The sequence below is a fragment of the Lutjanus erythropterus genome, chromosome 8 (genome assembly GCF_056507025.1).
Source record: "Lutjanus erythropterus isolate fLutEry1 chromosome 8, fLutEry1.hap2, whole genome shotgun sequence".
NCBI classification, from domain to species: domain Eukaryota; kingdom Metazoa; phylum Chordata; class Actinopteri; order Lutjaniformes; family Lutjanidae; genus Lutjanus; species Lutjanus erythropterus.
In genome coordinates this window covers 30,692,265-30,704,731 of record NC_139324.1, presented here as the reverse complement: position 1 = coordinate 30,704,731, position 12,467 = coordinate 30,692,265, and the positions used below count along the sequence as shown (strand labels likewise).

The 12,467-nt window shown below is 40.0% G+C and overlaps 1 protein-coding gene across 1 annotated transcript in view; it reads left to right on the top strand.

Annotated features, from left to right (window-relative positions):
- myo10l3 (myosin X, like 3) overlaps positions 1 to 12,467 on the top strand; it is a 98,582-nt gene that overhangs the window by 64,179 nt on the left and 21,936 nt on the right. Inside the window, exons 19-21 of the mRNA XM_084725266.1 lie at positions 2,349 to 2,429; positions 5,563 to 5,687; positions 6,293 to 6,407. Of these exons, the coding sequence (XP_084581392.1) occupies positions 2,349 to 2,429; positions 5,563 to 5,687; positions 6,293 to 6,407 (321 nt within the window). The remainder of the gene's footprint in view (positions 1 to 2,348; positions 2,430 to 5,562; positions 5,688 to 6,292; positions 6,408 to 12,467) is intronic.

The following is a 12,467-nucleotide window of genomic DNA, read 5'->3' as shown; positions in this document are numbered from 1 at the left end:
CCAGGGCTCATGAATCTTTGACTGTGAGATTGTTGTGACCTGAAATGCTCTGATTTTACAACAGCTTTTCTAAAAAATAATGTGGTGCATGTAGCAACGTTTAATAATGTCATATAATTCATTTTAAATCAGAAGCAGCTTGTTTCAGGGGGAACAGGACCACATTCTGCTCTGAGTGGTCTAAATAATCTTACCAAAAACAAAAATTTTAATAAAATACACTTTATTTGCAAATGAAGAAGTGCAACAGGGGGGTATTCCATAAAGAGGCAAAAACTTTTTGCAGCTCAAACTTAGTAAAAACAAGCACAAAATTATAAAAGTGCACAGAGCACTCAGAAATGTCAGTAACAATGACAAACATTGTCTTCTTTTCAGCATCCTTGTCAAAATTAATAAAATAAAAACACACAAAGAAGGATAGATAAAACATTTAGTCGGTTTATTGAGACATACATGTGTGACACTTGCACATGGGACTGCTATGATTGGTGGAACATGCTATGGTGATTGGTCAAATAAGCAGTAAACCTGCTGTGATTGGATACAATTGGAAGGTCGTGCAGAATTCAGTTGAATTGAATTTGAGCTAATTGTTGTAATGTCACAACTTCCTGGAGGAAACCTAGAATGAGGTAATTGTCTCCAATGTGCCGCTGCATATAACGATCACTTAGCCCTTGACATTTGGCTCTTTTTCCTCAGTGGATGAGTGTGATCGCGGGGGCACAGAGAAAGGATGGAAATCCTGGAGAGACAGAGAGAGGAGGAGAATGCAGTCAGTGTATTTGATCTGCAGAGGATGATGGGTGATGGGATGTATGAAATGTGTGGTTGTGGCGGTGGAGGGGGGCTGCAGCGGAGGGCTTAGCTTAGCATGTCCTCACTGCAGTGTGGAGAGAAGGAGCAGGGGAGGATTTGGCAGGCTGCCCCGGCCTACAGTTCCTAAAGCCAGGGGATTAGGGTTGATGGCTGGGCAGAGAGGGGCCAACCAGGGGCCAATCACGCTCAGCTCTGCCAGGCCAGGCCTCGCTGGAGACAGACTGTCTGAGGCAGCGAGGAGAGTGAGGCTGACAGAGCCTGAGAGGTTCAAGGGTCCTCAGAGTGTGTGTGTGTGTGTGTGTGTGTGTGTGTGATATGGTTAAGATGGACAGAGTGATACCCTGTAAGATAATAAAAGTAAGTAATTACATTTAATCTTTTACTTTACTGCACAGACTGTAAACTTCTACAATGAGCCCTGTAAAAGTTTTGGAAAGTAACTAAGTTCATTTACTCAAGCATTGTACTTAAGTATAATTTTGAGGCACTTTAGCTTTACTTAATTAATTCCAATTTCTGTGACTTTATAATTTTTACGTCACTACATTTTAGAGAGAAATATTGTATTTCTTACTCCTTAACATGTATCCACATTATGGAGGATTATTTTGGGAAGATATAAGGAAAAACATTTTGCATTTATTTTGAGATTAAAGTCAAAATGTCAAGAATAAAATGAAACTTTCAGCATTAATGCCACCCATAAGAAGAAATAAAAAAGAGGGGAATATTTTTTTTTTATTTATTTGGCATTTTGAGAATAAAGTCAAAATGTAGAGAATAAACAATTGTATTCTTGACATTTCAACTTTATTCTTTTTTTTTTTTACTTCATTCTCAACATTTCGAATTGACCCTCAAAATGCAAAATTAAAAGAAATCCTCCTTTGATTTATTGTTTCTTATGCCTGCACAAATACTGAAAGTCCAATTTTATTGTAAATATTTCCAGTTTATTCTCAACACTTTGATTTTATCCTAAAACTTTTTTCCTCCTCTTTTTTGTTACCTTGATGTAGACTCTGTTGCACGTCTGATTGCTTGAGTTACTTCGTAGATTAATATTTTGTATAGTGCAAACACTGCAATAACCTCAATTTTACCAAGTAATTTGTTTCTGTTACTGAGTCCTAAAAGTCTTATTTTCTTTAAACAAGTGAAAACATCTGTGATTGTGGTGAGACAATTTGTTGATTCTGTTGTCTTTCAATATTCTCAGGCTCTAATTTTTCAAATGTTGATTTCTGTCAGAGACACGTTGAAATAATCTAAGTTGACTTGCAGATGCACTGTGGTATTGATACTTTTACTTAAATAAAGGTTCGGAATATATATAAACACACACACACAGAGGAGGCGAAGTGCTGAACAAACAATAAAGTGAGGCTTTTCTTGACTTGTTTTTATGATTGTCCACCAGGTGAGAATCATGTATATAAATAAACAAACATAAAGGAATATATTTGGACTGAAGCCGGCCTCTCTGGTGTCTTGATCTTAATCCTCTTGTTGCTGATGTCTTTCAGGACTCTCTTCATTCCCTGATGGCCACACTAAGTGCCTCCAACCCCTTTTTTGTACGCTGCATAAAACCAAACATGGACAAGGTAGGTCATGCAAATTTCATTGCACAAAAAAAAAAAAAAAAAAGTCAGAAACCCTGCCAGGTCTTGTCAAGGTCAGCGCCTGCAAAGTTAAACCTCCTTGGTGCTATTCATAGCTCCCATTGCTCAGAGCTAATATTTAGTCTCAGCACCGCAAAGTCATATAAATGTTCCACTTGAAAAGTAACTATTCTTTTTGTTTTTGCTGCACATTTTCATTACTTACAAACTGATACTGCTCCCCTGCGTTGGTGCAAAGACTCTCATTGTACTTCCTTAAATAAAAGGGCTATGTACCAGCACATTCCTGCCACTTTACCCCCTTTTACCAGAGGTCAGAGGTCACTGCTGGCCACTCCAGCTGCAGCGGCTTGGCTGATGCTCTGCTGATCTGGCTGCGTCAGTGGAATGCCAAGATAAGACCACAGTGCTGGGCTGGGCGTTTATTTACTAGGCCTCTTTTCCTCTCATACTTCTAACCACATAACTGCAAACCCTTTTAAAATCTGCACCGTTATCACATTTTTATCAGATAGTTAAGAGTGTTGGTTATAGTATGTGGTAACACTTTATTCAAAGGGGTGTGCATGAGACTGTTTGACATGGTTCTGACAGTTTAATGACACCTCATCTCTATTGCGAAATGCCCAGTACCAATCTGTACTTTCCCCCGCCATACGAGCGATGCCAGAGTCTAGCTGAGTCCGCCGGGACTGGAGATCCCAGACAGGCTGGGACCGAACACAGACCGACTGTGGCCAGTTTGACGACAGGGGATACAGTACTGAGGTGGTTTTCTGGCCGGGTTTGGCTCCTGGCACCCTTAGACTGAGTCAGCTAATTAGATAGCTCCATGGCTAACCAAGCTAACTTGCTAATGCCAGCTGCAGATAACAGTGGTTAGCCTAACCACATAAGTCAGTATAATGTAATGTTAAAACATAAAGCTAAACAGTACGCTAATTTCAAGTTGTCATAACAAAGACATGTTTCGTCCTGGTTAATGTCAAGTTGTCAGCTTACCAAGCTAACGAGCTAAAATGCCAGCTACAGATAACAGCAGGCTGTGGTTAGCCTACTTTAGCAACAAGCAAACTAGCAAACTGCTATCTGCCCATCAGGACATTTACAAGTTATGTTGTCTTAGTTAATGTCAAGTTGTCATAAGAAAGATATTAATGGCTTGATTAATTTCGAGTTGTCATAGCAAAGACGTGTATGTCTTGGTTAATGTCAAGTTCTTATAACAAAAGCATCTCAAAAAATGATAACGATGACAACAGTCAAACATTCATAAGGACTCCTCCATGTTCATGACAGGTGTCATGACATGGTTACGACAGTGTAATGACAGTCTTAGGCAGACCCCTTCAAATTAAGTGTTACCTATTATGTTTCTTTATTCTCTGTGTGAGACAGTGAATTGGCTGCTCTGTAATTCAGTGACATTCTCTCTGTTACTGTTACTTATTAATGTTCACAGTGGGGTGATTGTCTCTCAGCTCCTCGCCTCCCGCTCCTTACATGTCACACCACACCTTCTCGCTTACATATTAGCATGGAAACTGCACTGTCTTGCTGCCTGCTCTCACACTGGCTCACCTGGCCTCGGCTGGTCAAGACGGAACAAGCCGTGCCTCCTGTAAATCCTGCAGAATGGCAGGACTGCGTGCGCAATCCTCTGACATGATTGCATGCAAGCGAACACACACACATAATGCATGCATGTGTGATTTACATGCACCCACTCTCCTTGGAAAAAATGTCGCAGAGGGAAGGGTCAGCTTGTTTTCGCTCAAACAAGCCGACATGCCGTACCTCTTTCAGCTGCCTAAATCCTCTGCTAAAGAGCAGAGTTCACAGCTCCGAGGGGTGCACATTTTTGTGTGTATGTGTTTAATTATGACCATGAACACACCACTGTGTCTGTTTGCATGCATAGTAGCATTAGCCTGCAATTATGCTGACACATTTGGGGAATGCTGTGGTCCTGTGCGGGGCTTATCCAGCGCCGTGTGCCCTCTGGATGACAGTGGCCTTCGTGTGGTCCCTGTGAGCGATCAGGCGGCCTGTAGTGTAGAGGTGTAAGGCGGCAGACGTCACAGATCCTCTCTGATAAGCAGGGCCTGAGGATCAGTGGTAACACAGAGCTGTGAACAATGCGGCTGATTATTCCAGAAAGAAAGGTCTGCCCGGTTGGCAAGGTCTTGCTCAACACTGTTCAGGTTTCTCTCCGATGGTGTGTGTTTTCTTTGCAGTAACCTGATTGTTAATGTAAAATGATAGCACTCACCATGGTAATTTACTTTTTAGTTCAAGTTTAACTTGACTCAGCAGTGAGATCTTTTGAGTAGGTGTGTGGGCTCAACAGAGGAGGATTGTATTTGCCTGCTGCAGTGTTCAGCTGCCCCACATCTCTCACTAACACATAATCACCAGAACATCATTGTTTTCAATAAAGCCTGTATGCTGGTCAACTTTCAATGCGTAGCTATTGCTGGAAAATGACGTAAAAAAGTAAACATGGAGTTCTTAGTAGAGTCAGACAGATATATCAGTTGGCTGATATTGGTGTATCACAGCTATGTCAGTCTATATTGATATTGCAGTTTATGTTGTCTGATATGCAGTGATATGAAAACATTTTTATAGAACATACTGCAGATTGTTTTTGTTTAATTTAGTTTTTTGTTTTATAGCCAGCATTTTATGTATATTTGATCAAGTTTAAGAAATGTAAAAAGCAAATACAGCAGTAAGTATGCAGGAAAGAATAAATCAGAAAAACAAATACATTTAAAAATAAATAAATTAATACATAATATGGAAAATTAAAGTAAATAAATAGGGCATTTTTTTAAAAAATTACAATTTATTTCACATTTTATAAATAAATTTATGCCTACATTTATTTTTGATATTATTTCATTGCATTTAATGGCATTTTAATTTATTTATCATTTATTCACATTTCTGGCATTTACCATCCTGCATAAATATCAGAATTATCGGCATCGGCCCCAGCAATCCAGTATCGGTTGGGTTCTAGTTGTTGGTGTTGTTATCCTTTGAGAGGAATGAACAGACATTCTGGTGTTTTTAATTTTCATGTTGTTTTGTTGTTTGTCACCACCAGAAAGCCAACCAGTTTGATCCAGATGTGGTCCTGAACCAGCTGAGATACTCTGGGATGCTGGAAACTGTGAAGATCCGCAGGGCTGGATTCCCTGTCCGCAGAACCTTTAAGGATTTCTACAGCAGGTCAGCACAATACCAGAAAAAAAAACAAAACCCAACACTTCACACACAAACTTCAAGAAAAGTGCCACAAACTCACACACCATCCTGGTCACCAGCATCACCACCTACAGTCCCAAAATATTTTTCAGTAATAGTAGTATTAACAGGTCAGCTAGCTAACTGGTTTTCTATATAGCTCATGTTAGTGGTTGGTCTGTGTAGCTAACGTAGCGGTTGTTAGATTAGCTCACGAGAGTAATGTTGTACACTGTGCATGGCAGTATATCATTCTTTATTTTAATATGTATTTTAAAATTGTAATCTTGCTAATAATCCCCATTTTTACTAAATGTATCAGTAATCTTATTGCGTCTTTTTATCTGTAACTTAAATGGAGCACAGTTACCTTTTTTTGTATCCAGGTTTATTACATGTATTCTCTTACTCCCCAAGCACACACCAAGTCTGATGAGTCAAATAAAAGCTGGGCTGTGTTGGACAAAACAAACACAAAAATTAACCTTTCAAGTTCTGACATCACAAATAAGGAATTTGGGACTTTTGCTGTTCGCTTCGTTTGAATGTTTCTTTTGTGTGGGTGTGTGTGTGTGTGTGTGTTTCCGCAGGTACAAGATGATCCTGAAGAACAAACTCCACTCAGATGATGAGAAACAGAGCTGCTCGGAGCTGCTCACACTGCATGACAAAGCAAAGAAAGAGTGGCAACTGGGGAAGACAAAGGTGGAGCACGCATACACACACACACACACACACACACACACACACACACACACACACACACACACACACACACACACACACACACACACACACACGCACACACACACACACACAAACATGCCCAAACTTGCTTTATGTCATTTAGGAGTACATTACTTTGACTTACATTCATGCCTTGGATACTCCCAGTAACCATAACCACTAACCTAGCCCAAACCCTTAACCTAACTTTCAAGCTTATCCCTAACATTATCCAAAAACAAAGTCTTAACCCTCAAATTTTAGGTTTGACTTTGTGGGGACCAGTTTTGAGTCTCTATAATGCGACTGTGTGAACAGATATTTGTGCCCACAATATAATACAACAGTTACACACTACAGGACAGGATACAGTTGCAGGTTTTAAGCAGACGAGAGCACAGTTGGGCAGGTTGAGGAATCAAGTGAAGTGTCTTACTGTAAAACACACTGGAAACACGTTATGGGGTGTGCACAAGATTTTCATTAGACTGTCATAAACATGCCATGACACCTGTCATTAACATGAAGGAGTCTTAATGAATGTTTACGACTGTTGTCACTGAGTGTCATTCAGTCACTTTTAATGTAAAGTTGACATTTTCAGAGATTTAATGACATTTTTATGGCAAGTTCAAAATGCAAAACTTTACTGGAGGTTGAGGAAAATAGTTAATACACACTTATGATGGCCAGAATGAAAACAGTGTGTGTGACACTTTAATGTAGTGTCAAAACATAAAGCTGAACAGTTTCTTTAAGTGTGATAATGTCATGTTGTCATGACAAAGACACTGACAGGTTATGTTGTCTCGGTTAATGTGAAGTTATCATAACAAAGACATTTTTGTCTCAGTTAATGTAAAGTTGTCATAACAAAAACATTATTGTCTTGGTTAATGTCAAGTTGGCATGACAAAGACATTATTGTTATGATTAATGTCAGGTTATCATAACAGACATCTCAAACAATGTCAACTTTGCATTAAAGATGACATAATTGACTGAATGACTCTTAAGGAAAACAGCTATTAACATTAAAAAGAATTCTTCAAGTTAATGACAGGTGTCATGGCATGGTTATAACAGTTTTATGACATGCACATGTTGAAAGACTTTGCAGAGTACAGATCAAATGACCTACATGTTCAGAGTCAGAAACCACTGTTTTGCATATGGCTGATTTGATTTCTGTTCTGCTGATTTTATTATGACTTTTTTGACATTAACCAAGACAAAAATGTCTCGTCATAAAGATGTCGTTAAATGTTATAAGTCTCAAACAGGTCAGGTTTGCACTAAAACTGACGTAATTGAGTGAATGACAGTCAATGACAATAGTCACAGACATTCATAAAGACTCCTTCATGTTAATAACAGGTGTCATTAGATGATTATGACAGTCTTATGACAGTCTTAGACACATCCCATCAAGTAAAGTGTTTCAAATTGACTTTGAAGTACACAGCTCTCAAAACATGTTCAACAAGTTAGAAATCGCTGTTTTGACTCATATTTTTTAAAACAATTCCATCAAGATGAATCTGCAGGAAATCGTGATGTATTGGATTAATCTGGTGTCTTCTGGGACTGACTCTTTCTCAAGAAGTCAAGCTGCTGTCATTCCCAGGCTGTTAATGTGTGCCACAGTTTGGACGGCCCCAGCTGTGACTCATGTCCCAAAGATGTTTCTGGCCGGTTGTGGTCAATCTGCTGCTCTCCTGTTGACAACCACAGGGTTACATGGCTACTCCTAAAAATCCTGACACCAACAACTGTTACTGTAACTGCAACCAAGCGCGGGGGCTTACAGTAATCCTGAGGCAGCCTTATTGTAGCTTGAACAGTGTTGGCCTCTTGACACTGCACCGATTTAATAAACTAAACTCCCCACGAGTGATTTGGGGGCGGTGATGAAGCGTTGCAGAGGTTAGAGGAAAGTCACATCTCATGTATTCATCAAAAAAGTTATCATAGTGTCATGATCTCCATCTCTTAGCAATTATTATTTTCTCTTATCTTTTCCCTCTCTGGCCTTTAGTCTTTCTTTTTCTCTCTCAGCCTCCTCATTTCAAACAATCATCAACTACCCCGCACAAAGCCGTCTCTCTTGTCTCTCTGTGCTCTCATTGAATGATTAACCTTTAATGGCTTGTTTGATCCAGACAGTAAAACCTCTTTGCTTCATGTTGAACTCAGCATAGACGGCCTGTATACGCAGCAGAAAAGAGGATTTATAAATAAAACAGTTTTATGGGCTTTCTCAAAATCTGCTAAATCCACATTTGTCCCACTGTTACTTCCTGCTCTAAGTTGTGGTTCCTCTGCTGCTGTTAGATCACTGAGACATTTTAAAATTTGTTGGTTCCGTTTTTGGACAGTTTTGTTGTAATTCAATAAATTTAGCTGGCACACTATGAATAGGGTCAGCTGCTGAAATGGCACGTTGAAATATGTGTCGAGACCAAACACGTTTGATGTGAACCACATGGTTCTTAACAAAGATATAAGCAATGCATAACCACTCATGTGCAAATGCCTATGTGTGTGTATATATATGTGTATATATATATATGTGTAGCTCTGTTACCTCTTTCTGATGCTTCTGGACTTCTTTATATTCTCATCTCAAAACAGCTTGCTCATGTTTTTAATTTGTTGTACCTAGAACTGCTCTTTGTGCTGATATCGTCGGCTTATTATTGAGGTCACATTATCCAATGCCAATTTTTCTTACAGCTACACCAGCTGAGGGCCGGGGGTGTGGGTGGGAGAGGGTGGACAAGATGTCTGTGCTAGGACTGGGCGATATGTTAAAATTTTCCAATTTGGCAATATATTCGTCCCCTCCTCCCACCTCCTCACATCCTCCTGAGTCTCAGCTGGGAGATGTGTGCAAGCGGCAAATCTACTACATTCTGTACGCTGCATATGTTCACTATATTCAGTAAACAAAACACCTTCTGAATTCAGGTTTCTCTCTTTTACCAAACTAAGACAAACTTAATTGGTACCTTAACTTCTCATAAAACATTAACTTTTCATTCAAACTCGACAGAAAAACATGTAAAACTCACCAAAACTGTCTTTGTTGGTCTGTCCACCTTTCCAACAATCACCAAATCTGTTTTGGCCGATTTAAATCCTTAATTCACCACATGAAAAGAGTGCAAAGAGTCTAATTCTGCAGGCTGTTTACCTCTCACTCCTCACCCAGCTCAGTGCACTCATGGTCCGGCTGAGTGGGTGTGTACTGTGCCGCTGCATGAGAGCACAGCTGTCCCTCTGCAGACCATTACATTATCAAAATAAAATGACAAATATGCACCCAAAAACCGACCAAAAAACCCAACCAGCAATGGCTTCAGCCCATCATCGATAGGCGATATATTCGTCCAGTCACCCAGCCCTAGTCTGTATCTGTGTCTGTCTGTATTTGCAGTCTACGTTTGTTATAGAATGTTGTCTGTATGTTTTTGTTTTATATTTGTGTCTATAGGACCTCCTTGAAAATGAGATGCTGCATCTCAAGGGGCTTCCATTTCAGTAAATCCAAATTTAAATCAAATCTTTATGAGTCAAGAGGTTCCCACCCGTACTATCAACTGTAGATAATACTCTGACTATTGATAAGTACCTCACACAACCTTACTTCAAATATTTCAAACTATCCCTTTAACGCTCTGACACATGCACACAGTATCCTCTGTGTGGCTAAATTTTCATCATGCATCCAGGGATCAGCAGCACTTTGACTTTTGGCTGACTCTGCTGATGCCTGCTCCACTCTACACTGTATATGCATAGAAAGAGAAGGAGAAAGGAGGCTACTGTTTCAAACTGAGGCCCAAAAAATGCACAGAGTCTGTGTCAGTCCGTCCACATGCTTGTGTTTTTGACGGCAGCATCATATTTTTGGGCTCAGGGAAATGTAGTGTGGGTTGTGGGAAGGGGGCTGAGAGACAGAAGGGGGCTACATTTCCTTTGGAGAAACAATCTGTGTGTAATTATATACATGCTGATTGTGTGCAGAGGAAGTGTGTGTGTGTGTGTGTGTGTGTGTGTGTGTGTGTGTGTGTGCGCCCAGAATTAGGGGCTCGGGTGACGTTGCATGGATTGTGTGTGTGTGTGTGTGTGTGTGTTGGGAGCCATTTGTTTTACAGACGAGGGAAGGATGTGGACGAAGTGGAAGCTTCCTCCTCTCACAGACTTTACAGAGGCAGGCCGGGCTGCAGCTGTGGGATCCTTTGATTAGTGGAACATCTGGGACACACACTCTCTCTCACACACACACACACACACACACACACACACACACACACACACACACACACACACACACACACACACACTCAAAGGTCTCTCCCCCTTGTAGCAGCAGCAGTTGATCCTCCAGGCTAGCAACAGATATCGCATTATCACATAAACCCAGATACACAGCTGGCTGGTTCTCCCAGTCTGCTCACATGATCAGACAGATGAAATCTGATTATTTTTTTATTTATTTATTTTCATAATGTCACATCACTGTTGTATGCTCATTTAAAGGCAAAATATGCAGGATCCCCCCCCCCCCCAAAAAATGCATAGACTCATACAGAAATAATGTCTCTCTTTTTTAAAATTTGTTTTTGTGCCTCACCTATAATTTTACTTGCACTAAATGTATTTATATGTATACATGTAATTGTTTTAAATTAAATTAAATGGTATTCAGTGGTACAGTAATAGTCATAGTGATGAGGCTCTGTTGGAGCAGAAACGGGGATATATTACATCTATCCAACTATATCTGTGATTTCTTGCATTTTGTAAGGCTTTAAACAACAATGATAAGACAGAAAAGAAATCCCTCTCAACCCACCATAAGCGTGTGGCAGCACCTGCATTCGCAGAGACCCCGCCCTCTGCCCGTACCTTCTGTTTTTTTCATCATATTGCTGTGTTCAGGACGCTTTACCAACCCAAAACGCTGATATTCAACATCCTGGGAACAAGAGAGACGGTCAAGAGACGTATAACATCGGTTCCCATACTGAATCACAGTGTAGATTTTGGAGCCTCATTTCGGTGCCTCACATCTCAGCTGTTGATTGAAATAGTTGCCCTGTGGTGCAGACTGTACAGACACATCACCAAACTACTAGTTAACATTACAGTAACTCTCTTAACTCTTTTTTGTGTGAATTTGCCATTCAAAATTTTGTGTTTTGTATTTATTTATATATTTAAGTTAACTTAGAACTGTTAACAGTTATAAATTGTTCAGTTTAAAGTCAAAATTTGCTTTAACAATGGAAAAGAAATTCTTTTAAGCTACTGCAAGAGAGAAGCGCTAGATCTGTGTATTTGTTATTAGTGTAGTGGTGCGTTAGCCAGTTAAAAAGAAGCAGGAGGATTTTTCTTGAGATAAATTTATTCTTTGATGTTATGTTTTGTGTTTATTACAGTGGAAAAACTTTTGTCCACTGGAGAAAGTTCCTTGCAGTAGCTGTAGAAGTTGTTGACCAGCATTTGTTCAAACAAGGTGAAAGGCACCAGCACTGTTTAACAAGTATTGTTTTAGGACTGGAAAAAAACCCAAACAATCCTCAAGCCTTCCTGTTAAGACTCAACAATCAGCTCTCTGGTGTGTTTTATGTTGACAGACAACTGACATCAGCTGATCAACTTGCAGTGCAGGACTCGTCATCGCTTGTTATTGTCAATTTATGGTTTTGTGCTGGTCTTGCACTCCTGCAGTGATCCTGCAGCCTGCCTGAGCTTCCTGAGTCTGGGGTGGAGGGGGCAGAGCAAAACTCACTTCAGCCATAGACAGCATATTAAATAGGATTTCTACTAAATCATACCCTCTATGGCTCCATTTCGCTGCTTGGACCGCAGTACCCATTTTTGCATGTGCAATTGCTACGTATTGCTCCTTTAAAAGTATTGTTTTAGCACCAGTGAATCCCAGACAATATCCAGCCCTACCCAGGAATGAGATTCAACAGTCAACTATGTTTCTGGTGTGTTTACAAACAGCATCTGACAAATCCTGCA